The sequence below is a fragment of the Cottoperca gobio genome, chromosome 16 (assembly GCF_900634415.1).
Source record: "Cottoperca gobio chromosome 16, fCotGob3.1, whole genome shotgun sequence".
NCBI lineage: Eukaryota > Metazoa > Chordata > Actinopteri > Perciformes > Bovichtidae > Cottoperca > Cottoperca gobio.
In genome coordinates, this window is record NC_041370.1 from 10,743,098 (window position 1) to 10,768,840 (window position 25,743).

Genomic DNA, 25,743 nt, shown 5'->3' on the forward strand with positions numbered 1-25,743 from the left:
CAGCCTGAACTGAAAAGTCCGTGCCGCACTAAACACACAACCATGAGGCAACTTATTATTACAGACAAAAACAGTAGCAAGATGTTCAAGGTGATGTTTGAATCTTGTCTCTGCAAATGTATACTGTATATTAAAAAACACATTCAATTCAGTCATTTATATTTGTAAAAAATATATGTATCAATTATGTTGACAAGAAAAGTGAATTACAAATAAATGATCTCTATAAAAACAGCCTTAAAAGTGCTTTAAATCTATGAATTCAATACCTTGTTTTCCATTGCTTTGTAAGCTAATAGGAGACACTTAAACAGGTTCATTCACGGGTTAAACCTTTTGAATGAATAATGTATCGGTAAACTGAGCGGTGTTGTGCGCAACATTTAGCAGGATTTCACCATCTATAGTCCAACTCTGGTCAACTCCTGCGTCTCACAGCTTTAAAGTATTTCACCTACTTCGCCTAATGAAACCAGCATCATGGTGTAACTTTTAAGTTGTTGTACAGCAGCAGGTTCTTCCTCCATCAGTGCTCTGACCCTCCCCTCTCAGATATTCCCTGCTCCCCCAGTTCCCTATTTGGCTGTTTCGGTCTGTTAGTGGGCGTGTTGGTTTTTGTCGCTCGCAGTGACGTGACCAGGAAAGTTATAACAAAGTGCAGAAAGAGAGGAGGGAACACACACACACATGAATACACCGGTCTGAAGACTGATAACTGCAGCAGCTATTGTGGACGAGCAGCGGAGACACACAAGTTATTCTAACGGAGAGACCTTTAAATACTTATTTATTTATTTATTGGTTTGTTTGTGTGAGGAGTATTTATTGCTATCAAAGATGAACGGAGTGTCGAGAAGTCTGTGCACATTTGATGACATCAGAAATCAAGAACATGGGGTAAGTTACTCGATAGTATTTACATGTTTGTCAGATTTCTTACTTTTGTCTATTTTATGGTACAGATAACGATACATTAGTCCATCGTGTGTTTATGTGTGTTTACTTCCGCTATGGGTGCCATGTGGTAAAATAAGACATGTACGAATCAAAGGTAAAGATTTTTATTGTTGCCCACTTTAATTTGTGGATCCGTTTTATTTAAAATATGTTTGTTTCTTTTCTTTCCTTACATGACTCTTGTCTTGTTGTGTCGAGATTTTGTAATTCTGTCTCAGATCTTCAGGCTTCATCTCCTCTAAGTGGTGTATTACCTCTTTAGTCTTTGGCCTTGTTGTAATTAAAGTATTAGCCCCTAAAACTCCCAAGTCCCAACACACACACACACACACACACACACACACACACACACACACACACACACACACACACACACACACACACACACACACACACACACACACACACCCACACATAAAGGCAGCAGCTCAGAATTAGTCCAAATAACATCTGTGCCTGTCAAAGGTGCCTTCTGCCCACATCACTCCAAGGCTTACAGTTGCAGTTGTGACAGACAGTGCCGACAGACCTGTAAACACTTAACTTGTACAGTATGTGCGCCACCTGTGCATGGGAAGTTTTCTTAAAGAGGATTAAACATTACACTTCCTTGACTTGCACTGTAAATGTGTGATCAGCTGCTGCCCGTGTCAAGTACAGTAGATTTTAGGTTTTATTCTAATTAATTATATATATATATATATATATATATATATATATATATATATATATATATATATATATATATATATATATATATATATATATATATATATATATATATATATATACATATAATTTATCTGACTTGTAATATATTGTATGTCACAGGTTTAATCATTTACCTCGTCTGAAAAAGCAAACCTGCTCTGAGGTTTATGAGGTTGCGGAGCAACATGACACTTTCACCTTATCAGCGGCGTCCTGTTCAATGGCAGTCAGCCGCGACACATCCACTGAGCTCATATCAGAGGATATTCAATTTTTAATGGCATATCACTGAACAGTCCCCACGATGGTAATGTTAAAAATAAATCGAACGAGTATGATTAGAGCATCATTTGAGAGCCGATTTTACATGCGTGTCAACGGTCTAGACTTAAATATCAGTTGGTGTTGTGTAACTGCACAGAAGGTCAGAGTGTACAAAGGGCAGCTCCACTCACACACCTAATAAACTGATTATTTGTGTTGAGGAATGTCTCGTGAAGCAATATTTGAAACTCCACATTCGTTCAGCTTTTGTTTAGTCTACCATACATTAAATTTTACATGCGGCTGACGGCATATTTGAATGAGCTCCATACAGAAAACAAAGGAATCTTTTATCAAAGTCAAATCCAACAGTCAAATAGTCCCCCACCTACAGTTATTTACATATCTGATATGGTTTTCCAGGTTGGACTAAATCAAGCAGCGAAGGTTTTTCACCACCTCCTAAATGTAACAGTTCTTAATGACTTATTAACAAGAAATGACCGCCTTCACTGATAATCAGGAAGAGGTCAGTACATGAGGAGAAGACTGGATGTGCCTGATGTAGCAGAGAAAGGCCTTCAGTGGGTGTTTCGTGTGTTTCCTGGAACTGAGATGGTTTGTAATACAGAAGGAACAGCCAGGCCCTGGCTTTGAAACAAAATGTTACTCTAACGCTTTGTTTTTTAATAGTGCCCAAAATCCAGCTTATTATTTGAAAATCTTCTGAAACTTGTGGGACAAATTCTCCTCCCTAAAAACCCAGTGCATTGAAACATTTTTTTCTTGTGAGGGCACTTTTTTAAATGATGCCACAACTATCCCTCCAGACATTTACTTTCCCTGTGACGTGTGACTTCACACATTCCTTCTGTCTTTCCTCATCCCCAGACATCTTCTCAGTCAGGAGTTACTGACGTTACCTGCTGGGAATGAGCCAAACATGACTTATAGTAGATGCATCATGGTAGAGGTGCTACTGGAATAAGTCAGATCACACCTGGTTTACACGCAACACAAGAAAATACCAAAGAGATTATTATTGATCGAAAGATGACTGTAGATATGATGCTGCGTGTCTGTGCTCACTTCATGACTCAGATCCTGGACTAACAGTTTACTGTCAGCGTTCACCTGTTAATAGTGCCTCAAGTTCTCACATGGCGGTTCTACATGCAGCTTGTGTCTTCCTTTTAAACCTTTCTTAGTCTTTAACTTTAGTTTGTACAGACTGTTGACTGACTGAAGGGCCAAGTCTGAGAGTAAGACTGCGGCAATACCCTGAGAACTACAGCGCAATACTAAAGGATGTAATGCCCAAGCAGGACATACTTAAACACTAGGGCTCATTCATATCCATTCATTATTATTCTGCTCATTATTTTCTTGATTGATCCATTAATCATTTAGTCTAAAATAGTGACGATCACAATTTCCCAGAACCCAAAGGGAAGTTGTCCCGTTGTTTTGTCCAACCAACAGTTCAAAAAACCCCAAAGGTACTTCATTAACTATCATGTATATTATAGAAAAGCAGAAGATCCTCAAACTCAAGAGGCTGGAACTTGCAAACGTTTGGCATATTTGCTTGAAAAATAAATTCTCAAAATATTTGGCAATTAAAAATATTTCAGTCAATCAATTAATTGACCAATCGTTGCACATTATTTGAGCAGCGGGCAAAATGAGTGCACAATTGAGAGTATCAGTATCTGTTATCAGTTGACTAGTCGACATTGAATGCTTTTATCTTGGTCTTGTTTGTTCCTGATCTTAGTCATAACTTTGAAGTTTTATTTGAGCAAAGTTCCTGTTCCACTGAATTACTGTTTGTTTAGATAACTTAATAAACACGGATGCACTGAGGAGACAGGTTATGCTAATGAAAAGAAACAAAACAAAAAAAACGTGTGTATATCCTAATTCCTTATGGGCACTTGATCCCTGCAGCCCGAGCATTAACCCGAGTCGGCTCACACCTGTTGCCTCTCAAGCCGAGGTTTATAATGCTGCTGGACAAAAGACATGGCGGCATATGTGCAGCAGGTGTTTGGAAAGCAGCTCACGGGAGACATAAAGTGATTTAATGTATGAGCTACACGCCTTGTGGAATCTCTTTGTGGAATGCAGGTACAACACCTGCAGGCAAACTATGTTTAGCTATTTATGGACGTGATACTTTCTGCTGCATGAGTTCAGAAATCTGAACTCCGGGTTCTGTTTTTAAAATGGCTCCGAGCTCTAAAGGACATTTAGTTTGTTTTCCCCAGATTCAGCAGCTCTGTCAATTTATCAGCAACATCCCCCGGTTGGTCATCAATTGTAACCTGCACGGTTTACAGGCTGATGCCAAAGTCCAAAACAAAAGGCGTCTTCATACCCTTTAAGCCTTTCGGCCCGGCCGTACCTCGTGATCTTTTGTGCTCATTGTCGGTGTTGCGGGTGTTTGTGTGTGTGCTTAGTTTCAGGTTTCTGTCCATGTTGTAAAGGTAGTGTGTACTTTGAGTTATTGTGTGTATTTGCTTTGCATGCGTATGTGTGCCTGCATACGTCACTGTCCATAAGCAGATCCAACTCTGTCTGTGTTCCCGGGAAGTCTAGTATTGCGGGTTGTCTTTGAAAGTCATGTGGACGACATTTTTGTGTGTGTGATATAAAAGAAAGATGGGTCGAGAGACTAGCGTGTAAATAGTCGATGTCAGAGGATTAGCAGAGTCTTTGTTTGGTTGTGTATGAAGAGCCAGAGAAGTTGTATAATGAAGGATTCCTTCTCAACAACCCTCTCACTGTTCCCTCTTTCTCTCCCCACCTCTCCCCCCCCCCCCCCCCCAATCCCTGTGTTAGAGCTTTCAGGTGTGTGTAATCTGAGAGGAAAGCATTTTTTTCAACTACAGGGAATTTTAGGCTTTCATTTTCCTGAGTTTCATTTTTAGTAGTTGGAACCCCCCACCCCATCTATTTCCTGTGTTTTTTATTTTTCTTGTTGAAAGATATTTATTCCCATCAGTCCCTCTCTGCTTTTTATTCTATTACTGTACTTCCTGAACAGATAACCTGCTAATCATAAAGGTCTTCTTTAGTCCGCACATCACATGACCTTTTCTTTAATAACCTCTCACAGTTCATTTCCCCTATCTGGCTAACACCAAGGCCCGGGGCATTCTGCATGTCAGGCTTCTATAGCAGACATTAGACACTTTGAGTAAGAGTAACAACTATTTTTATTAATGATTTGATCAATTGGTCCATGAAATGTCAGAAAAAGAAAGTAAAAATGAAAAAAGTAAAGTGTGTGTGTGTGTGTGTGTGTGTGTGTGTGTGTGTGTGTGTGTGTGTGTGTGTGTGTGTGTGTGTGTGTGTGTGTGTGTGTGTGTGTGTAATTGGTTGCATGTGTGCGTTTGTTTGTGTTTACAGTCTTTAACCACGAGAGAACATTGCAGTCATTTCTTCTTTGCCTGTTCCGTGTCTCAGAGTTGACTTTAGTTTAAAAACCAGGAGGACTCAGTGAGTTACATAATGTCTCTGACCTCCTCCCTCGCATCCGCACACTTACACACACACACACACACACACACACACAATCACTGGGTATCACTTACAAGGGGGTTCCCTGCAGGACACACACCCTGCCACATTCCGGTCGACACTTTTCCTGTTGAAGCGACTTCTCTCCGGCAACTAAAAGGAAAAAACTGGAAGGGTTTTTTTGCTTTTCAGAGCCATCTGTGCATTGTTTTGTCTCCGACTTGCTCCTCCCTGTCATGTTGTTTGTGTGCCAGACAGTTTATCGTTACTGTGAGGATTTGGTTGCCATGGAAATGTTCTGTCTCGCTTGACATTACATTTTCTGCCCACTTTCCCAGAAATCCAGCCTCTGCTTTCAATTTTGCTTCGAGCGCCTGGAGAGTTTCCGCCTAAAGTCCCTCTGACGTCCATAGCACACAATTTAATTCAAACAATCTGTCTCTGTGCAGCTGTGACAAACTTTTGCTTTCTCTCTGACGCTCGTCGTACTCCCTTTCTCTTACTGGTTACTCTCTCCCTCCTATGTTTCTTTCGTTGAGTATGACTCAGTCTCTCCTCCTCTTTTTCCCCCTCTCCTCCTGAAAATAGTCCTCAATCAGTCTCTCCATCACATAACGGTCTCTTTGTGGTTTCACTACATCGTCTCCTTTCTTCGTTGCCTTTTTTCAGGAGGGTTGCAGGCGACTGCGTCTCACACTGCACGACCAGAGACAGGCAGCTCGGAGCACGGAGCAGCACAGGGACAAGGTAAGAACTTCCTGCACCTGATGATGAGTTATGTTATACCCTGGACTGTAAAACCAAAGTAGGGAACAGACTAAGTCCTGGGAATCAGAACTGTAGGAGGAGTAGAGCAATGGAATAACATTCATCACTGTTTTAGATTCTTGAGGGCTTAATATATTAGGCTATTACTGTACATTTAAATATGATTTTCTTCTTTTAATGGAGGCACTGAGTCGGATTTGTTGTAAGACATGATAGAGGGAAAGAAAAAAATATTTCGAGGTGAAGGTGCTCATATTTGGTTCTGAAAGTTCGGACAGTTAATTTTCTCAATGATCCTGAAGAACCGAACATACACACATCATCAGTATCACGGCACATTTTCCTAAACATATACTGCACGGAGACACAAACTGCTTGTAAGCATGCCACAGCCGCCTCACAAGATAAACAGTGAGCCCAAAAGCAGTGCCAAAGTGAAACTGGACCTCCAGAGCAGCAGAGTTGCATAACGTCTCCCGACCTCCTGTCTCTGCTTATGGTTTTTTAACCAAATCTGAATACTACTCCCAAAGAAGCACCAGATGTTTATGTTTTATTCTCCATAGGGATTACGGCTAAATGATTATTTTAATTATTAATGATGAATTATTAAATGATCTCCTGGTTATAGAGACTCACACACACACACAGGAATCATTTGCTCAGTTTAAGACTGAAAATAAGTATGTTTTCAGTTTTGCCTGTTAATATTTAAAACATTTTTAAAAAGAAGGTAATTATTGAACATATCTTTTATCACCTCGGCATTGATTTATTTTAAAAAGTATGCGCGGGAATGACCTTTTTCTTTGAAATTGGATAATTGTTAGATTATTTTTATTTTTTTGCCCTGCGTCACAAAAGAGACAAAGCTGTGTGTGTGTGTGTGTGTGTGTGTGTGTGTGTGTGTGTGTGTGTGTGTGTGTGTGTGTGTGTGTGTGTGTGGCCTTCTGTTACTAGTTTAATTGCATCATTGATGTCAGATGTTTCATTATGATTTTTAAAACGGGACGACTCCTCATCCGAAACATGCTCCAACTCCTTTTAAAGCATTACTTAACTTGTGTTTGCTGATGATGTTTGGAAAATGTATCACGCCCATCCTCATGCAACCCTGTGCATGTCTCATTGTTTACTCCTCTGCTCTCTAATCTCCAGCCCATTGGACGTGCTTTTGCGCTGGTGCAGCCGGCCAATGACAGGACATCTCTGAATCCTGAACCGGTCAAATTTCAAGAGGAGCAGGTGGAGGTTATCAAGGTGGGTGTTGCTCATTTAGCTGTTTGTTTTTGAAGAAATAACTGGTGTACGGTTTGTTTTGTGGTCACGTCAGTGTTTAACAGCCGTGCCTGTCTCTCCCTGCTACAGGTTTATCTAGAGGCCCGTAAACAGGAGCAGCAGAAACACCAGCAGAGCCTTCAGATGCTGTCTGATGAAGTTTCACAGATACAGGAGGTCAGTCTCTGGACAGTGTCTACTGTAGCTCTGACGCACATTTTAAACACGCACTATCACTACAGTCTCTGGTCTTCTGGATTATGTAACAATTTGTATCATGTAAATTCCTCCTCGCTTCCAGACTTGTTCTCTCTCTGTTGACAAAAGACATCATGTGCTTATCACTTCAAAGAGCCTGCAACAAAAAAATAATAGAAAATAAATGATGAGATCTCAGTCACTCACCATACGTCTGTATTTAACGCAGGTGAGATACTGCCTGAAGACGCTGAGGGAGCAAATGGCAGCCAAAAACAAGGTAGGTCTATTTTGCTTTGTTTTGCCCTCACTATTGTTAACCTTGCATCCTGTGTGCCTAATGGCATTTCCTCCGCCTTCCTCATCTCCGTCTTTTACTCTTTCATTGCTGACTTCCCCCTTTTCTCTTTCCAGCCGCTCACAAACGGGTGGAAAGTTGGTCTTCCCTTCAGAAGGAGCGCCCCGTCTGCCTCCAACGGAGCGGCTAGAGCCGAAGCACAGGTGAGCGTGTGCGTGTGCGTGTGCGTGTGCGTGTGCGTGTGCGTGTGTGCGTGTGCGTGTGTGTGAGATGCACATATCAAATCTCCGTGCACATCATAGCCACTGTGGACTCAGAACAATGTGTGCCTGTGTGATGCGTGTAAAGCGATCACTCCCAGAGGCACACAGAAGAGGTAGAGAGTTAAACAGAGAGAGACAAAAGAGGGGGGGGGGGGGGAGAGAGAGAGGATTGTAATGACATCACAAGTGTAACACCCCGGGGTGTATGAAAACGTGTGAGAAGGAGCCGTTCCAGCACACACTGTTCCCCTCCCTCCATGTGTGTTTGTGTTCAGGCCCTCCTCATTGTTCCCAGCATTCCACAGATACCTCTCCTTTAATGGTTGTGTTGCTGTGTTTGTGCCACAACACTTTTAGCAGCCACCACTTTGTGTTTGGTTGAATAGTTATAGTATTTATGTGTGACTCACGCTGTAGCTCGCTCACTGATGTGTTGCAGAAATTAGGAGGAAAACGCTGGTCACGATCCAGCTAATCCAGTGACGCACACAGACACGCCTGTTTTCTTCACGACAGCCAAACACACGGAGCTCGAACGAAACAAAAACAAGATTTTACATTATCTCATCATAAAAGCACCTTTTATATCCGTCTATCTATTCATTGGAAACTGTATGGTTTTTAAGACATTGCTGTGTACAATGCAGTTTACTATAAAGTGTTAATGTTTTACAGTTTTGGAACATTAAATCATAGTAGGTGTGGCTTTTTTGACACTGTGTGAAAGGTGAAAATCAGTGAACCTAAATGAATTAGAAATATGAAATAAAAATACTTGTTTGCAAAAGTATTCACACCCTTTAAGTCAGTATTCAGCAGATGCACATCTCTAAAGAAAGCCAGGTTGCATAGAGATTATAAATGAACAAGTTCAATCACAAGTTCTCCGTTGGATTAAGATCTGGACTTGGCCACTCAAGGACCTTTACAGTATCTATCTGCTAATCTCACACTTTATTCTTTCTGTTTTAGGAAGCAGAGGAAGAAGCGGAGAGAGCCAAGCTGAGGGAGGTCAGTAAGCGCTTATATGCACAGCTACAGGAAGCGGAAAAGAAACACCAAGAGGACAAAGAGAGGCTGCAGGTAACACAAATATACCGAGCTTGTATTTACATTCATTATGCATCACAACAAATAATGCACACTGTGTTTCGGGTGCACTGAAACCACATTTGAAACTAAAGTCATTAAGCATCCCCTCTTCTTCTCCCGGTCTCTTCCAGGTTGAGGGCATCAACCTGAGGCAGCGTCTGAGCGAGGAGGAGGAGAAGTTGAAGATCACAACAGAAGACAGCGAGAGGAAAGACAAGCGCATAGACGATCTCCAGAGGTTGCTGGGAGGGATGGAGCACGAGAGCGCCACCCTGCGGGAGGACATCAGCAGCCGCGAGGAGGAACTGCGCGAGCTGCGCAAGATCAGAGAGGAGGGTCAGAAAGGCGATCAGAGGTCAGCTGACACAAACTGATGAACAGAATAAGCGATTCTTTATCAATCGGTGACAATCACATCATGAGTAGCGTGTTCTAACTTCACGTGTATTTTTAGGACTGAGCAGTTGGAGAGGGAGTTGGCTATTCTCAAAGAAAAGATCCACCATCTGGACGACATGCTGAAAAGCCAGCAAAGGAAAGTCAGACACATGATTGAACAGGTGAGGCGCACATGTGTGAGATTTACGAAAGCAAACACATTGTCTCCGAGTTCATATTTGTGCAGGATTTACTGACTGTTTGACTGTTTGACTGTTTGTTTTCTCGACTTTAGCTCCAGAACTCTCGCATGGTGATCCAGGAGAGGGATCGCGTGATCAAAGAGCTGGAGGAGAAAGTGGCTTTCTTGGAGGCTGAAGTGAGTGACGCTTGTTATCTTCTCCAATAAAATCAATATTTGTATGGCTTTTCTGTGGAATTCAGAATGAACGACGGAGGGTAGGGAGAAAGGAAATGAAATCTCTGGAGATATGAGAGGGAAGGAGATCAAACCGCTTGTCTGTTTTGTTGCCTTTTGTTGTCTTTATTGTTGTTTTGTGAACTGACCCCTGACCTCGTGTGCGTGCAGAACCGTGAGATGCATGACCAGATGGACTACTTCCTGGGAGGACAAAGGTCAAATTCCTACCTTTCATCGGAGCGCAATCCCCAGATCGTCTATAGGTAACTTATTTTGCCCTTCCTCTTCATAGTTCTTTTTCAACTTTGCAAATTTGCAAGTCATACAGGCCCCAAATTTGATAAAACAGTCCCAAAATACAGTACATGCAAACGCACACTAAAATATTACCCTATCAGAGTTGTACACCTGCATTAAGACGCATACTCATGACTTATTTTTATGCTGTTTCAATATACAAACAATTAATTTCTCTTCCTCTTCTCCGCTCAGTAAACCAATCAAGCCGTCCAACTCATCCAACAAACCTCTCCCTTTCATCAAAGTCATCGAGATCAGGTCATGAAGCGACTGTGCAGAAGAAAGACGCGGAGGGCTCTGAACCACCAAACCTTTTCACCGCAGACTGAAACCAAACAGCAGCTCTACGAGTTGAGCTTCCTGGACTGTAATTACATCAACACTTTACAAACCACAAACACTCTTTGAAGGAAAGTGTGATGTTTGGCGGCGCGCACACACACGCATCACGGCTTGCTGCGTGTGTGTGTGTGCATAATGAACGAGTGTGTACGTCAGCTTTAACGTAGATGCATTGAGCGTACTGATTCAGCTGATGTGCATTTGAAGTTGTACACGTGATACTGCGTACTGTATGCAAGTGTTTCCTTGCGCTGCCCTGTTGTGCTTTTTAACCTTTTTAAAGTTTCTGACAATTTTGGCGTTGTGTTATCAAAACAGAACCGCTGGGCAAAGTGCGGGATGGCAGACCTTTTGCCAAAGTGGGATTATGATGTTGTAAAATCCATTATGTAGTAATATAGCAAACATAGCTAACTAAGCTAAGCTAATCTTTAACCAGATGATCTACATCCTTGTACTCAGTCACTCAAGCATGACTCTGTTCACTTTGGGGAGTGACTGCTATGATTCTTTAAGCGTGTAAATACTGACTACAGTTTATATAAGGTCAACACCCTGCGATGTTTATAAATAAAATAAAAAATATACATTTTTTAAGCATATAGCACTTCATGAAACAGAAGGAAAAATGACATTGTCAGTGGTGATGAAGATATTTGACATTACCTTGTCATTATTCTACATGTTATTTAAACGTAAAGCATTTCAGTTCATTTTCCCTTCCCTATGTGTAAACCTTGTTTTGTACATATTAATTAATGTGATTTGATGTTTTAATTTCTACCTAACAACTTCTCCTTTTGTATTTATTTATATGAAATGAAACCTAGACAGATTATGTGATAAATATATTCTAATCTATTATCTGTGTTTGTGACTTTCAGAATAAATTACTGAAAAATAAAACAATGCTTCTTTTGACTTCTGACTGAAAGAACTTTAAAGTAGATTACTTTGAAGGGAGCACCCTCTGCTGGACTTTATACACAAGACATTATAGTGTGACGACCACATGTAAGAACATTGTAAAACATTTCAGCTGTTTTATTTGGATGGCAACTTGTACAATAAGAATCACAGAAAATAATTATTCACCTGATGGGAACCCTGAATAGCAAGAGAAACACAGGTAAGACATCTGGGGGTCAGTCGACCTTTTTCTTTTTTAAAGTCAAAGAGACTTCCCCTGATGCAACATGCATTAATGCACTGTAATACAGTTAAATACATTGCACTGAGAGCACTGATTACATCTTAAGAGCACTTAATCATCAACATTCATTAAATCAAATATGGCTTCTGTAAAACAAACATTTAAGGCTAAAAAAAAAAAGCAGAGACGAAACATAATTGACAAACAGTGCGTTTTTTTTTCCAATCCATTAACACTGGGTTTCTCTACAAACATTGTTAACTCTAAGCATTTAAATACAGTTAGTTCATTGGAACAAGTCCGCATAGGCCTTTACATTGTACAATAAATACTGATTGTCTTGTGCCATTGCATAGCTCCAGTTTTGTTTTGGTTAAATCAACCCTACTTACTATAGTAACTCACTACAGCCATTTGTAGTCGTACATGCATTAATACGGGATATACGCTTTCGCTACATTTAGGTAGAGAGCACTGAGTGTGAAATGCTTTATACTGGAAACTAGGCAATATGTGTTAATACAGTGAAGACAGGGTTTTTATCATTTCACTGTGATCTGGCGACAGTGATGCGTCGCCGTCTGTAGGCACTTAATTCACTGAAAGCTTGACCTTTTCTTTGACCTTTTTTTTAACGGACGTCATAGATTTTTAAAACGAACTGTCCAGAGTGTTGTAGTTGTCTTTGAAGTTCTTCAGCTCCAGGAAGTGTCTGGGCCGCTTGCTGCGCTGCTGCATTGAAGATGTGAGGTAGGTGGTTTGGGTGGGGGAGGAGGAGGAGCTCGGAGGCTCCGTGGTGCCGGTCAGGTCTTTGGCTGCGGACTGGTGGTACTGGCTCGGAGTGCTGCTGCTGCTGCGAGACTTGACGCTGAAACGGAGAAGGGAGAAACAGCTTGGTGCATGATTAACATTCCACGGTGGGATTAGCATAAAAAGCAGAGCTGTGAGGAAAGGTTGCGTTTACTCACACAGAGGCCAGTTCAGTTAGAGCTTCCTGGTATTTCAAAAATTCTGCTTCACCAAAAGCCTAAAGACAAAAACAGGAGACGAAGATAAGGGCATCTGTACATTTGTCAGCCGTTCAAGCAATCTTACAGTACACACTAGGATGGGATATATGATAAAAAGAAACATCGTGCTCATCATAAGGATACTATATACATGTGTACAGACAACATATATGTAATTATGTGTTACATATCTAGCATTAGGGCTACAAATAACGATTATTTTCATTATCAATTAATGTGCCGATTATTTTCTAGATTAACAGATTAAATCGTTTGGTCTATAAAATGTCAGAAAATAGTGAAAAATGTCCAAGGTCTTTAAATGTCTTGTTGTGTCATTCCAAAACCCAAATATATTCAGTTTAATATGATGTAAAAAACAGGATATCGCCATATTTGAGAGGCTTAAGACAGCCTTTTCTGCCATTATTGCATGAAAAACATTACTATAACGATTAATCGATATCAAAATAGTTGCCGATTATTTTTCTGTCAATAGACTGATCGTTGCAGCTCTATCTAGCACAATCCCTATTAGATCTGTTCTAAAACAAACGTGACGTCTCCAAATAATATCCTTTCATATTAAGCATATGCATATGATTTTAGAACTCCATTTTCTTGTTGTTCATTTAGAAAAGGGACCATGTAGCAAAAATATCCAAAATATCGGTGTTTGATGAGATGTGAAATCTCTTTCTCACAAACAGAGACACAGACCTCTGCCCCGTGACGTGCTTTGTTGTACCCATCAAGCACCGTGTCGATGAGTGAGCACAGGCTGTCTTGGAACACGCACTGGGAGTTTCGTAGCTGTAGAAGCCACGATCGAAGACTTTTACCCGTCACAGCCTTAGATGTGCCGCCAAGTTCACGGAAAGGGAGATCTGACAGAAAGTGCAGGTGGTATTGTAATAATCTGTCATGACAACCAAACCAAACTGTGACCAGATTAGTAACAGCAAAGCTTACCAGTGTCTCTGATGGCATCCAGTGCTCTCATCCTGTACAGGTAGTCATGGGAACCTGCAACACACACACATATTCTTCTGAACATTTGTATTAAAACTACTCATGTAGATAGTTTCAGGACTGTTGTGTTTGTGTATGTGTGTGTGTGTGTGTTTGTGTGTGTGTGACTCTAACCAGACTGTTCTCTGTGCTTTAGCCGGTCATCATCTGGGCACAGCAGATGAGGCTCATATTGGATTTTCTGGACCTGGCACAGTTTGGCTTCAATTAGTTGTCTCAGCTCCTACAGCACACACACACAAAACACCCAAACCATCATATTTGAACAGCAAAACATGGCACATCATCACACTTCTGGTTCTTTGTGGTGTGCGTGTTACCTTAGGAGCATTGTGGCCGAGGGGAACATGCGGTCCTCTCCGAGACTTCATAGCAAATCGCATAATTTGTCTTTTGACAAAGATGAAAAGCAAAACAAACACCTAGAGGAAAGTCAAGAGTTTGTTTTTTTATAATCTTTTCGAGCATAGTAAGCAGCATGCAGGTGGATGATAAACAGAACCAATAATAAATACAATAAAATACACAATAAATTAGTTAATATATAAATAAATTAAAATAGGAAAAAAAGTATTGATATATTGAACTTATATAGTTGCATGATTTTGTTACTTTTGCATTATTTGAAGTCAAATTTGTTTATAAATATGGTTGTGTTTCCTTTTTAAAAGTGTTCAAACAGGGCTTATATGGTTAAGTTTGATCTCATAAATGTGGAGTTTTGTAAAGATTAGTATCAGGTTACTAACACAGTAGTTTAAAGGTGTGTTCATGTAGATATGAAACCAGAAAATACATGTTTTTATTCTTCTTTTAGTTACATTTATTTTCATTGCATACTTTACTTTTTCTGTCCACCACAACTTTTGTATTGTTATTCAAGACAACACAAACTGTATATTTGAATTACTTGTATTTAACAGTTATAATAATAACAAATCTTAACCTATAATAATACATGAATTTTTATTCATCTTAATATTTATTTAAATAAATGTAGTGCAATAGAAAGTAACAATATTTCCCTCTGAGATGTAGTGGAGTAGAAGTATGAAGAAGCAGGAAATGGGAATACATAAGTACAAGTTACTCAAAATTGTACTTAAGTACAGTACTTGAGTAAATGTACTTAGTTACATTCTGCCACTACAAAGCACTGAACTGTTGTGTGTATGTTGTAATGACGCATGTAATTGTGTGTTTAATGGTAAGAATGCCAGTTTGGCCATTTGAAATAATAAGCTTTGTATACAGAAACTCTGTTGTGAAAAAGTAAGCCATAGCAGTTATAAAATACTATGTTTACATTGTTGTCATCGCGAGATTTGACTTAAACTGGACTTTGATATTGATATAACACAGTTACAAAGTGAAACAGACTCACCAGACTACCGTAGGCCATTACAAGCACCACGTTAATGTGCGAGAGGAGAGAATCGCTCATTTTCAAACGGTGCCTTCAAACTAAAGTAACTAACGTTAACGCTAGCTAAATGACGCAAAGTACGTCCAACTCTTGACCTTTGAAAGGCATACGGTTTCATTCAAGAGCTCGTTTTTAAAACACACGAAGCCAACGTTAAACGTAAGACCTAAATCAAGGAAGTAAATAAAGTAAAGTGCTTTTTTACATTTCGCTGCCCGGTTTGTTGACTTCCGTGATAGTCACGTGACCGGTACGGACAGGGGTAACGTCAGGTTTGACGTTTCTCTGTCCTCTTCTGCCATCTGCTGTTGACGTCACAACGACCCACACGACAAACACTGTGGCAGGAAGTAACTACGGGTTACTGGGTACTGTACAATTTTGTACCTCTACTTTACTTGAGTATTTCCGTGTTATGCTACTTTATACCTCTACTCCACTACATTTCAGAGGCAAATATTGTACTTTTTACTCCATTACATTTATTTGCTATTTATTTGTTACCTTGTAGATTCAAATTATTAATACAAAGTTTAATTAACAAATACATTATGATGTATTATTATTGATAAAGATAAGACTTTATTGATCCCTAGGTGGATTTCACAAGCATCTTCTTCTTCTTCTTCTTCTTCTTCTTCTTCTTCTTCTTCTTCTTCTTCTTCTTCTTCTTCTTCTTCTTCTTCTCATTATTATTATTATTATTATTATTATTATTAGTAGTAGTAGTAGTAGTAGTAGTAGTAGTAGTAGTAGTAGTAGTAGTAGTATTGTTGTTATTATTTTTATTATTTTTATTATTTTTATTATTTTATTATTATTATTATTTTATTATTATTATTATTATTATTATTATTATTATTTTATTATTTTATTATTATTATGGATGGATTCAGAATACTTTATTTATTCCAGGGGGAAATCAAATTGTGTCACAATTGCTCCATTTTAGATTAAAATACAATAAACAACAACAACAATAACAATAATAATCATAATCATAATAATACAAATACAACTGTATTTATATAGAACCTTTCATACAAGGGGTGTAGTTCAAAGTGCTTTGCAATAAAGTGGAAAAACAAGAGAATGACAACATGTAAAATATAAGAATAAAACAAAGGAAGAGTGACAGCAATGTCGAATAAATAAGTTTTCAATTGTTGTTTTAAAATGTTCACAGAGCTTGCCACTCTTATAGCCTTGGAAATGGATTTTCATAGTTTTGGTGCATAGTTAAAAAAAGTCTGGGCTGCTGACTTTATTACTTGTGTGATATTTGTATTTAAAAAAATACATATAATTATAAAACAACAAAATGTTAGTAATGTAGCCGGTCCCAAACCATTAACAGCTAACTTTAAATAATAACTTTAAAATCCTTCCTAAAAGACACAAAGTTCTGAATTAATTGTAGTTTATCAATGGAATGCTTGTCAATGAATTGTGTGCAGACTATTTATATCCACCGTGACCTACCGCTTAAATACCACAAACTGCCCTTTCGCACACTGGCCCTCTGAGTCCTACACCCTAAAGAATGAATTTACAGAACCAGTGTGTCTGTGGGAGCAGAACAGTGATTTGCATCCATCCTGCAGAGACACTGAGTGCCATTCTTCTGTCAGGGACAAGGGTGGGTGTCTGTGGAGTCGCAATGGAGCTATTTACCCCTACTCACAGACTTATCTCTGTCCTCAGAACACCATGCGACCTACCAGCCCTCTGTCTGTATGGCTAATCACTGATTGGAGCCTAAGACGTGGCCTAGGATCAATGTCTCTGTCCCAGTCTGTCTGACTTTTGAAAGCACATAGAGACTTTAAAATGTTCCTTATTTAGTGTTGCAGCATGTTGACCACAGTTTCCTCTGTCTCAACGGAAGACAGCAGCAGGTGCATGCAAAAAAGCAGCAGTTAGAACATGAACCTCTACATAAAGACCAAAACTGTAAGTACTGGCATGCATTTATTTATCTTTGTCCTTTTGCTTCTTGTACATCTTTGACTCAAAGGCTGTTTGTTCACCTTCCAACTCTGCACGATCCTGCTTCTTCTTCTTTTTCTTCTTCTTCTTTTCTCCTTCAGCCGACCTTACAGTCCCACAGATTCTCAACAAGTCCGTCTGCAATAAGGTACTGTTGTTTTGATGAACATGTCATACGAGAGGTTTTACTTTTAACAATATTAATCCCTGCTGGTATCTCTGGGCCCTTTGTGGTCTCTGGTCCCAATTATAGGTGCTCTGTTATTATGTATTTTGATACCTGCTCAGCCCAGATGACTAAACTTAGGTTTGCCTTGGGCTGGGGTGATATAATAAGTTTGTGTTGGAAAATGTCATTCTTGTTTTCCGTTACACACAAGAATATGAACTGCATCTCCTCTCCCTTGAGCTATGAAAGGCTCGTGTGAGAGGAAGTTTGAAGTTTTGAAGTTTGAAGTGTCATTGGGGCATGTATGTAAGCGCGTGTGTGTGTGTGGGTGTGTGTGTGTGTGCACTCCCTGTTGAGCCGTTTAGCGGGTGACACATTGATGTGCATTCAGGAATGCTGCCCTGTGAGAAGAGGAAAACAAGGAGAAAACAACAATAGGAGGGGGAGGAGAGAGAAAGAGGCACAGACACAGAAAGAGAGAAAGAAAGAGAGAGAGGATAAACCAGTGTGGCAGGTTTGTGTCACTGTACACACTCCATCATGCAAAGCTGACAGAGAGAGTTCAAGAGAGAGAGGAGGTAGGAGCTGATGTCATTGCGGAGCGCTGCCTTCATTATGAACCTGTGACAACACAGTGGTGTAGGACAAGTAAAGAACTCCCTCCTAGAGAAGGTAAGGCACATGTGTTTGTGAATGTGTGATTGATAAGCTAAATCTTGATAATGCGATGATAATGTTTTTCTTTTGCCTGATCTGCGTGTGCGTTTGTGTCTTTCAATCGGAGTTTAAAGTAAACTGTTGCCTGGTTACCCAGATGGGAGGCTTTGACCTAGCAGAACAGGTGTTTCTGTAAACCGACACTCGGACTCACCCTCATTAGAAAGCACCACAGAGACTGTCTCCCACAGTTACACGCTGTGACCTAAACAGCTTCATATGATCATGCAGGCATTGCTTATCTGATTATTTTGTCCTGCTGTATTTGTAAAGTAACTCAACAGATTACACTGTATGTGTTTGATGTCAGCAGAGATGACAGGCTCCTAATTCTGACTTGATTAATCATCAAAGATGGTTTCCCTGGCTTACTGACAATGCCTGTTGTGTGAACCTTAGACGTCCCTGATGAGATCAGTATCTATCGCTGAGCAGCTTGTATGTAAATCAATGTGACTTTGTCCTCATCTTTGTCCATTTTATCTCATCATTTCACCTCAATCCCTTGTTACAAAGTTTCAGGCAGTTGTTGTCTTCCTTTGGCTCCATGAGACCGATACGCGCTGCACAGAGACTGATTGATGGCGCTTTAATGCATTGTTTTTACTGGCTGGATTGCAGTTTGGTGAGTTCTTCCAGTTTTTGGTTCAGGTTTTGCTGACGCTGACAGGTAGTCATGACTATGTTGCTTGTGTAAACAGCGATTAGGATATGAGTGTACAATAGAGTTTATTTTATGAGTTACACTGTTCTGTGAATGGACTCATTGAGTCAGTGTGAGGGGAATGTCAGAAGAGCAGGGACGTGTTGCAAGATAACTGACAGGAGTCAGTACAGTGTAGTGTTTTTGGTTCTCTGGCCCTCATGCTCTATCTTTTGTTCCTATTTTTTCTTCTTATCATTTTCATATCTTCTCCATTCACTGTCCACTTTATGCTTCACTGTAACATGTTGTGTTCACTGTCCTCAACCACTCTGTGATTCAGTTTGACCCTTTCGAGGAGCCAGAGCGACCACAATCCACATATCACAACATTCCAGCCCAATCCGTTCTCAGGATATAATTTTGTACATTTTTATGCTTGGCAGGAAGCTGTTTGCTGAAGTCGTGCTGGGGGAACCGAAGACTCCAAGGGAAAGAACGACAAGAGATCAAGGAGAGAATCCCAGAGGAGTAATCTCTTTTCGACCACAAAACAGACAATCATCAGGAGCATCGCTGAAATATCAAACTTTTTAATGCAGGATTTCTTTCTGTGGAAGAAACTATTGAGAGGGCTGTAATTGCCCAGATTGCAGTCTTGTTGCTTGGAATCGCTTAAATATCAAGTTCACTCTTCCGCTCTTTTTTTGGGATTTGGCACTTGACAGCAGGTCATTAACTTTGTTTACTCTCAGACAATGGACTTGTCCATGCTCCCTACTCAAGGGAGTGAGTATGACAAGCAGAAGGCAAGAGCGTGCTTCACTGTCCGCTCAGCTAACTCTCCCTCTTACAGTCTGACTCGCAGGCCAGGTATTAGGAAACCCAGAGGATTTTCAGACCAGGAGAGGGAGAGTACTAAGGAAGTCGACGAGAGAGAGAGATATGGGCCTCTCACTGGCACAAATGGTACAAACACGGAGGAGGATCGCAAAGTCACTGGTTATCAAGCCAGGACTGAGAGTCGCAGCAGTGTCAAAGATCAATGTGAGGAGAAGGAAACATCTGGTCATAAAAGGTCTACCAAGCTGAACCAGAATGGCACAGCAGACAAAACTATCAAAGAGTTTGGCACTGACAGAAATAGAAACTGTAACCCTGCTTCTGAAAGCCGGGGCAGGACGCTCTGGAGGGGATACGACCTCTCTTATAGAAGTAAGAGTTTGGATTGGAGAACAGGGGACACAAGCCCTGAAAGGGGCAAAATGGCTGACATGTCTGTGCTGTCGACCAAACGCGGCTTGGATGAAAGAAGGACTGGAGTTGAAGGAGTGAGGGGCAGGATGATGTCTTCAGTACAGTCCTATAACTCTGCAGGTACAAGTAATGATCAAGAGAGGAGCCCAGGGAGTCATATGAGTCAGACTTTGGACAGAGCCACTAGGGGTAATTCTCTCCCCACTAGGTTTAGGTGCCTGTCTGGATTTGGCTCTGGTGTCTTAGGGACGGCTTCTTCGTTTGGGCCCAAAGGAGGTCAGAGTATAATGGAGCGGATAGAGAAACTCTATGGGTCAGCAAATTTTGGTAAAATGGAGGATTGTAGCAATATTAGGGACTTCTCTACCCCTGTGACGTGCCAATACAGAGAAACCAGCAAAGACGCCCTTGTTTCGCCACAGCAGAGGTCATATGAGAGGGCATCAGGGGGAACCTTCCCAAGGCGTTTCTCATCTGAAGAGAGAAGCAGCCCTAGTCCAGTGCAAAGCACAAAATCATTTACCTGGACACAAAAAGACACTAAAGGTTTTGAGATTTCATTTACTCCAGGGATAAGCAGGACCAGGGAGAGACTGTCAGGTGTACAGTGGGAAGGACAGATCCAGAGCAGGTACTCAGAGGAAGGGAGAGTGAACTGGGGTAGAGGGTTAGAGGAAATGAGGACAAAGTCTCTAGATAGAGCGAGGAGCAGGTACTCTGTAGCATCTCAGATAAGATCTGCAAGGGCTGCAGCAGGAGTTACTGCATCTCCACAGTCAAACACTTTCTTAGAAGGAGAGCGATCAGTTTCTTTGAGAGACTTGTCTGTTTTAAGAGAGACGGAATTGAAGAGTAGCAGCACCGAGGAAGATGTGTTTGAATCAAACCCACTGAAAATCCCAATAAAAACAATAGAGAGGAAGAAATTCCCAGAGAGGTCGGCAGCCAGTGTGAGAAATAAGATCAATCAGTTTGAGGCTCTCACACAGAGAGGCCACGGTTTGCCTACAGGACAGGTCCTGATGCCCAGACGGGCCTTTTCTGTGCCAGCACAGCTCCACAGTGCTTATGATGGCGTGAAAAAGAGTGGGTCAGCTAAAGCAATAGGTGGATTGAAACACAAGTGGGAGGAATTGAAAGAGGGAAAGGAGGCAGGGGATGAGACTGGAGCACGAAAAAGGCTTGGGTCAAATAGGTCTTTATCAGTGGATGAGGTTGCACTTGGATTAGGGAGGAAAGAGAGAGAAGGGGATGATTTGGTTGAGAATCAAGGAAAAGAAACAAATAACTATTGTGCTGATGATTTTGGTAAAAATTCAAGACTCAAGAGTACACTAGAAATCCCGCTTAATGGAGGACCTCAAAGACTCAGTAGAAACCTTTACATAGATGAGACAGATTTCCACAAAATCTCAAGCCCTGTGGAAGCAAGCAAGAGATCATTCTTGTTACTGTCCGACTCCAGTGACACCTCCGCTGGTGTGCAGAAAACAACACTCCCTCATGTTACTTCACGAGTTGGTGATGACGACAAGACTCCAACAAACTCTGTAAACAACTCACCCTTTCTTTCACCTACCACACAACCGGAAATCGCCTTTCTCATTGCAGAAACAGAAACGGAAAATACTTCTGTCATCGCACAGGCAACCAAAACTCCCGAACGACATTCCCCACTTCCCCCTCATCCCCTCGCCTCTTCGTCCCACAGCAACCTCCCTGATCTCATGTCACCAGATGTCAACACAGCCCATCGAAATGGTAAGAAACAGTTGTTGGACCTGGAGGCTTGGGTAGCTGGCTTGAACCCAAAGAGTAAGGTCTGGAATGACGAAGAAGATGATTATGAGGATGATGATGATGATGATGATGATGAAAGTACACAGAGGGATGAGGATTCAAACTATGACTCAGACTCCGGAGAGTCCTCGGTGACCATCACCAGTAACATGAGCCAGTCAGATCACAAGAGCTTCTGTGTTAGGTGGGTACTGTTTATACTATCACATTTCTTACATTCCAATTTCCAAGTTGTCCGTTGTTTACACCCAGAACTCTCGTCCTTCCTGCCTTTAGTCTTTCAGACCTGTGTAACTTTGGTGGAGTAGACTATGAGTCGGAGAATGTAAGCAATGTGACAAACAGTCGGACTGCCTCGCTGAGTTCAGACATGTCTGCCCTGTCCTGTGTGTCCGTGATGCCCAGTGAGGAGCTCGACAGGCTGTTGGAGGATGTCAGGAGCGTGGGGGACAGCACCCTGCAGGTACAAACAGCAGCTACAGTGACTTTTTGTGGGTTTTTAGCCAACAATCTTATCCAAACCACAAAATCAGGCATACACAGTACAAAAAGAGTGTAATTATAACTTTGTTCTCATCCTCTCGGCCTTCCCTTTTTGCAGGACTATGACGACGTGCAGGTGGTGGTTCTGCATAAGGACATGGGAGTGGGACTAGGCTTCAGTGTGGCGGGAGGTGTGGACCAGAACAAGCCCGTCACTGTGAGAAAATACCCCTTCATGCCTTCTCTTCTCTAAAAATATTGAAATTCATTGTCCTCAGTCTCTTCATTTGTCACACATTGTCTTCTCAGGTCCACAAGGTGTTTCACTCAGGTGTGGCAGCCCAGGAAGGCTCCATAAGAGAAGGCGACCAGGTCCTGTCAATCAATGGCACAGCACTGAGAGGCTATGCCCACTGGGAGGCCCTGAGGGTCCTGAGAAGAGCGAAGACTCGCGAGATGGGCGTGGTGGTACTGAGGAGGGGGGAGATTAGCAGTGTCCGTAAGAGGGGAGGGCGGACAAATAATGAGGGACCAACACAGACTCCGTTAACCGAGACAGGTGAGAAGTCGAACTTCACCAGAGTTCTGAAGAGACATTAGTTCTTAATCTAAAAGTTTAAAGTAAGATATTGTATCTGTTTTTCTGCTTTTGCTGCTCTCAGGTCAGCTTCTGTGTGTGCGACTGGAGAAGAACAGCAGGGATCTGGGCTTCAGCCTGGAGGGAGGTGTTGACTCCAATCTGGAGAACAGACCACTCACTGTACAGAAGATCTTCCAGGGTGAGAACTGTGCTTCAGTATTTCAGATCTCCATAAAGAAATGCAGAGATTTTGAACATCGTTTGATCACTATTGCCACCCCTCAAAGAGGTGGACATAAAATACATTAGAAAAGAATGTAAACATCCAAACGTTGTGGGCTTTTCAGCCCCAAGAGCATTCGTGATGTCAGGCACAGACATTGGGGGATAAGGCCAATTCAACCCAAAGATGCTGGGTGGGGTTGAGGTCAGGGCTCCCTGCAGGCCATCTAAGCTCTTCCTCTCCTAACTCAGAAAACCATGTTTATGGAGCTTACTTTGTGCACAGGATCGCTGTCATGTTTAAACACAAATGCACATATTTGTCGAAAACATCACGGTTTGTTACGGCATTAAGATTTGTCTTAATCAGAGCCCAAAGCATGAAAAAGCACCAGACCAAAAGTATAAGGACAGATGTCTCTTTATCTTCTCAAATAAAGTAAAATATATGAAGCGTTGGATTTATTCAATTGTTCAGGTTTACTGCCAAAGCCAAGAGACATGATGTGACTAGTGCCTTAAGTATGTTTGTTTTTTACTTTAACCTATCATATTTAGTTTTCTACATTTAGAGACCATACACATGATGCATTACTTTTTCACTATGATCCTTTCTTTGTATACAGACATGTTTATTAAAGCCTCTCTTTCACCTATAGGAGGTCCTGTCGACAAGATGTATCCTGGTGACGAGGTTGAAGAGATAGAAGGTATGAGCGTGGTGGGGATGAGACGCCTGGAAGCCTGGACTTTGATCAGAAGACTGCCCCCTGGGCCTGTGGACGTGGTGCTTCGTCGCCCTCTTAAACACCTGGAAACATGAGGATTGTTGAGGTACATCGAGCGCAGTTAAGCTCAGTGACTGATGACGGACAAGAACTGAAAGCCATCCATATAGTGGCTAAGAACTAGACATGGATTAAGAGAGCTATCTGGGCTAACTATTTGTACTCATTATAACACATCCCTATAGGAAATATAATCTTGGAGACCAGGTTGAAAGTGTGTATCTTTCTCTCTTTATCTACAGGATTACATCTACCTCAAGGCCTGGGATATTTCTGTACCCACCATTATTAAAGTGCACTGATGGCTCATACATTTATCAAGCAACCTTTGTAACAGATACTTTGGTCACACATGTTGTAATATATTGTGAATAGAAGCTAACTGCATTTATATTGCTTTTTAATAAATCCTAATTTAAAGTAATGCTTGTTATTTTTACCTCCCACAGATGGGGAAAATGTGATATGTTATCATTGTGCTATCAGTGAAGTGCAATGGGTTAAAGGTGTGATACGATTATGTCTTTAGCTGTCAACATATTAAGGTTTGTGTTGTGGAGAGATTGTCAGCACATAACCTGTACTCAAATCCCAAAACTCAAAATATAGCATGCTAGTCCCTTTTCAAATGAAACAGCAGTAAAAATGACAAAAATCAAAGCATACTGACCAGTAGGGATGTAGGACTGACTTGTGTCTAACTGTCTTTATATCTTATCTCATTTCAACACATTGTTATCTGCCACAGTCATGCGCCTCTCTGGAAATTATCAGCAATAACACGTTTCTTTCCTCCAACACAGCAATTATTTGGGTTACATAATCCATTAGGAGTACAGAGTTCAATGAAGAAGAGTTATAGTGACATCCTGCTCTCTGATGTTTTTACCATCAACCGCCTTACCAAACACTCGCCAAGGAAGGTTTCACCACATCAGTAATAACATTATTTGCTTATTTATTTATGTTTTTATTGGACTTTGATTCCACAGAGATCATTTACCAATTTTGACATTTCAATCTTCAACATCCTTTCACAAAAGCTAAAGGTTAAACGGAGCTTCCATTTAGACATTCTTCTGGTTTACACACACATTTTAACGGAGATGTACCGATTCTTTAATCGAGAACACAGAGTATACAAACAATTGTATGCACACTGTATGTATGGTGATAAGGGGAGTCGTAATGTACATCTCTGTTTGTGCTGGAGGGGTGAGTGGTAATACATGGTGGTGTATTCTTATTTATTTACAGTATGTTAGTGTATCCTGTGGCTGCCTCGCACATGGACTCGAAGATTGATGACTCTATAAAGAAATATAGGGATGAATAAGCACAGATGCTTAATGTCATTAACATCTGTAAGTGGTTTATTGAAAGTGGTCTGCCGTATATATATATTCTGCGCCTTATTGCCACTTAATCTGACTGTTTATGGCCTCTGTTCATATAAGCAACCGCTAACAGCTGAGGCATTACGCTCTATGCGCCAGCCAATCCTGAAGTGTGACCGCCCAATAAATGATTAATAGCATTTGACCAGCTGCGGTGAAAGAGAAGGAAGATAAGTGGAAGAAGTGGGATACAGAGCGCAGGTCTTCAGATGCTCAGGTGGAAGTTGTGACTTGCATCAGCACTGACAGAGAGGCAGCCCAACAGCTGGTCTGTATGTCAAC

At 41.1% G+C, this 25,743-nt stretch overlaps 3 protein-coding genes across 6 annotated transcripts; 2 read left to right on the forward strand and 1 right to left on the reverse strand.

Moving 5' to 3' along the window:
• The first annotated feature begins 674 nt into the window (after positions 1–674).
• tuft1a (tuftelin 1a) lies at positions 675–11,701 on the forward strand. The gene is made up of 12 exons (XM_029451544.1): positions 675–897; positions 6,127–6,204; positions 7,384–7,485; positions 7,594–7,680; positions 7,931–7,981; positions 8,116–8,202; positions 9,235–9,345; positions 9,486–9,709; positions 9,809–9,914; positions 10,028–10,111; positions 10,322–10,416; positions 10,646–11,701. Exons 1-12 carry the CDS (start codon positions 838–840, stop codon positions 10,716–10,718), a joined length of 1,158 nt encoding a protein of 385 aa, XP_029307404.1. The 5' UTR covers positions 675–837; the 3' UTR covers positions 10,719–11,701.
• A 113-nt stretch (positions 11,702–11,814) lies between these two features.
• ltap1 (lipid transport auxiliary protein 1) lies at positions 11,815–15,654 on the reverse strand. The gene is made up of 7 exons (XM_029451546.1): positions 15,375–15,654; positions 14,311–14,412; positions 14,105–14,213; positions 13,931–13,984; positions 13,679–13,845; positions 12,917–12,975; positions 11,815–12,816 (listed from the first exon to the last, which is right to left on the reverse strand). Exons 1-7 carry the CDS (start codon positions 15,432–15,434, stop codon positions 12,600–12,602), a joined length of 768 nt encoding a protein of 255 aa, XP_029307406.1. The 5' UTR covers positions 15,435–15,654; the 3' UTR covers positions 11,815–12,599.
• Positions 15,655–17,123: 1,469 nt separating this feature from the next.
• On the forward strand, positions 17,124–24,488 carry LOC115021779 (uncharacterized). 4 transcript variants are annotated; one of them, XM_029452434.1, is made up of 9 exons: positions 17,124–17,369; positions 17,507–17,553; positions 19,381–22,175; positions 22,268–22,454; positions 22,593–22,691; positions 22,784–23,033; positions 23,137–23,253; positions 23,936–24,110; positions 24,307–24,488. In XM_029452434.1, exons 3-8 carry the CDS (start codon positions 19,693–19,695, stop codon positions 24,097–24,099), a joined length of 3,300 nt encoding a protein of 1,099 aa, XP_029308294.1. In that variant the 5' UTR covers positions 17,124–17,369; positions 17,507–17,553; positions 19,381–19,692; the 3' UTR covers positions 24,100–24,110; positions 24,307–24,488. The 4 variants fall into 4 exon arrangements, with proteins under 4 accessions (XP_029308294.1, XP_029308291.1, XP_029308293.1 ...); XM_029452431.1 differs by having other exon boundaries at positions 23,936–24,488; XM_029452432.1 differs by lacking the exons at positions 17,124–17,369; positions 17,507–17,553 and adding exons at positions 17,770–18,246; positions 18,808–18,916 and having other exon boundaries at positions 23,936–24,488.
• Positions 24,489–25,743: the final 1,255 nt, after the last annotated feature.

What these genes read in the sequence shown, in the direction of transcription:
- tuft1a (XM_029451544.1), top strand. Translation starts at nt 838, where the DNA reads ATGAACGGAGTGTCGAGAAGTCTGTGCACATTTGATGACATCAGAAAT. An exon ending in TCAGAAATCAAGAACATGGG is followed by an intron (nt 898 to 6,126) that starts GTAAGTTACTCG and finishes GCCTTTTTTCAG; the next exon opens with GAGGGTTGCAGGCGACTGCG. An exon ending in CGGCTAGAGCCGAAGCACAG is followed by an intron (nt 8,203 to 9,234) that starts GTGAGCGTGTGC and finishes TTTCTGTTTTAG; the next exon opens with GAAGCAGAGGAAGAAGCGGA.
- ltap1 (XM_029451546.1), bottom strand. Translation starts at nt 15,434, where the DNA reads ATGAGCGATTCTCTCCTCTCGCACATTAACGTGGTGCTTGTAATGGCC. An exon ending in TCGGCCACAATGCTCCTAAG is followed by an intron (nt 14,214 to 14,310) that starts GTAACACGCACA and finishes TGTGTGCTGTAG; the next exon opens with GAGCTGAGACAACTAATTGA. An exon ending in AAAGCACAGAGAACAGTCTG is followed by an intron (nt 13,985 to 14,104) that starts GTTAGAGTCACA and finishes TGTGTGTTGCAG; the next exon opens with GTTCCCATGACTACCTGTAC.
- LOC115021779 (XM_029452431.1), top strand. Translation starts at nt 19,693, where the DNA reads ATGGACTTGTCCATGCTCCCTACTCAAGGGAGTGAGTATGACAAGCAG. An exon ending in TGGGGGACAGCACCCTGCAG is followed by an intron (nt 22,455 to 22,592) that starts GTACAAACAGCA and finishes CCCTTTTTGCAG; the next exon opens with GACTATGACGACGTGCAGGT. An exon ending in GACTCCGTTAACCGAGACAG is followed by an intron (nt 23,034 to 23,136) that starts GTGAGAAGTCGA and finishes TGCTGCTCTCAG; the next exon opens with GTCAGCTTCTGTGTGTGCGA.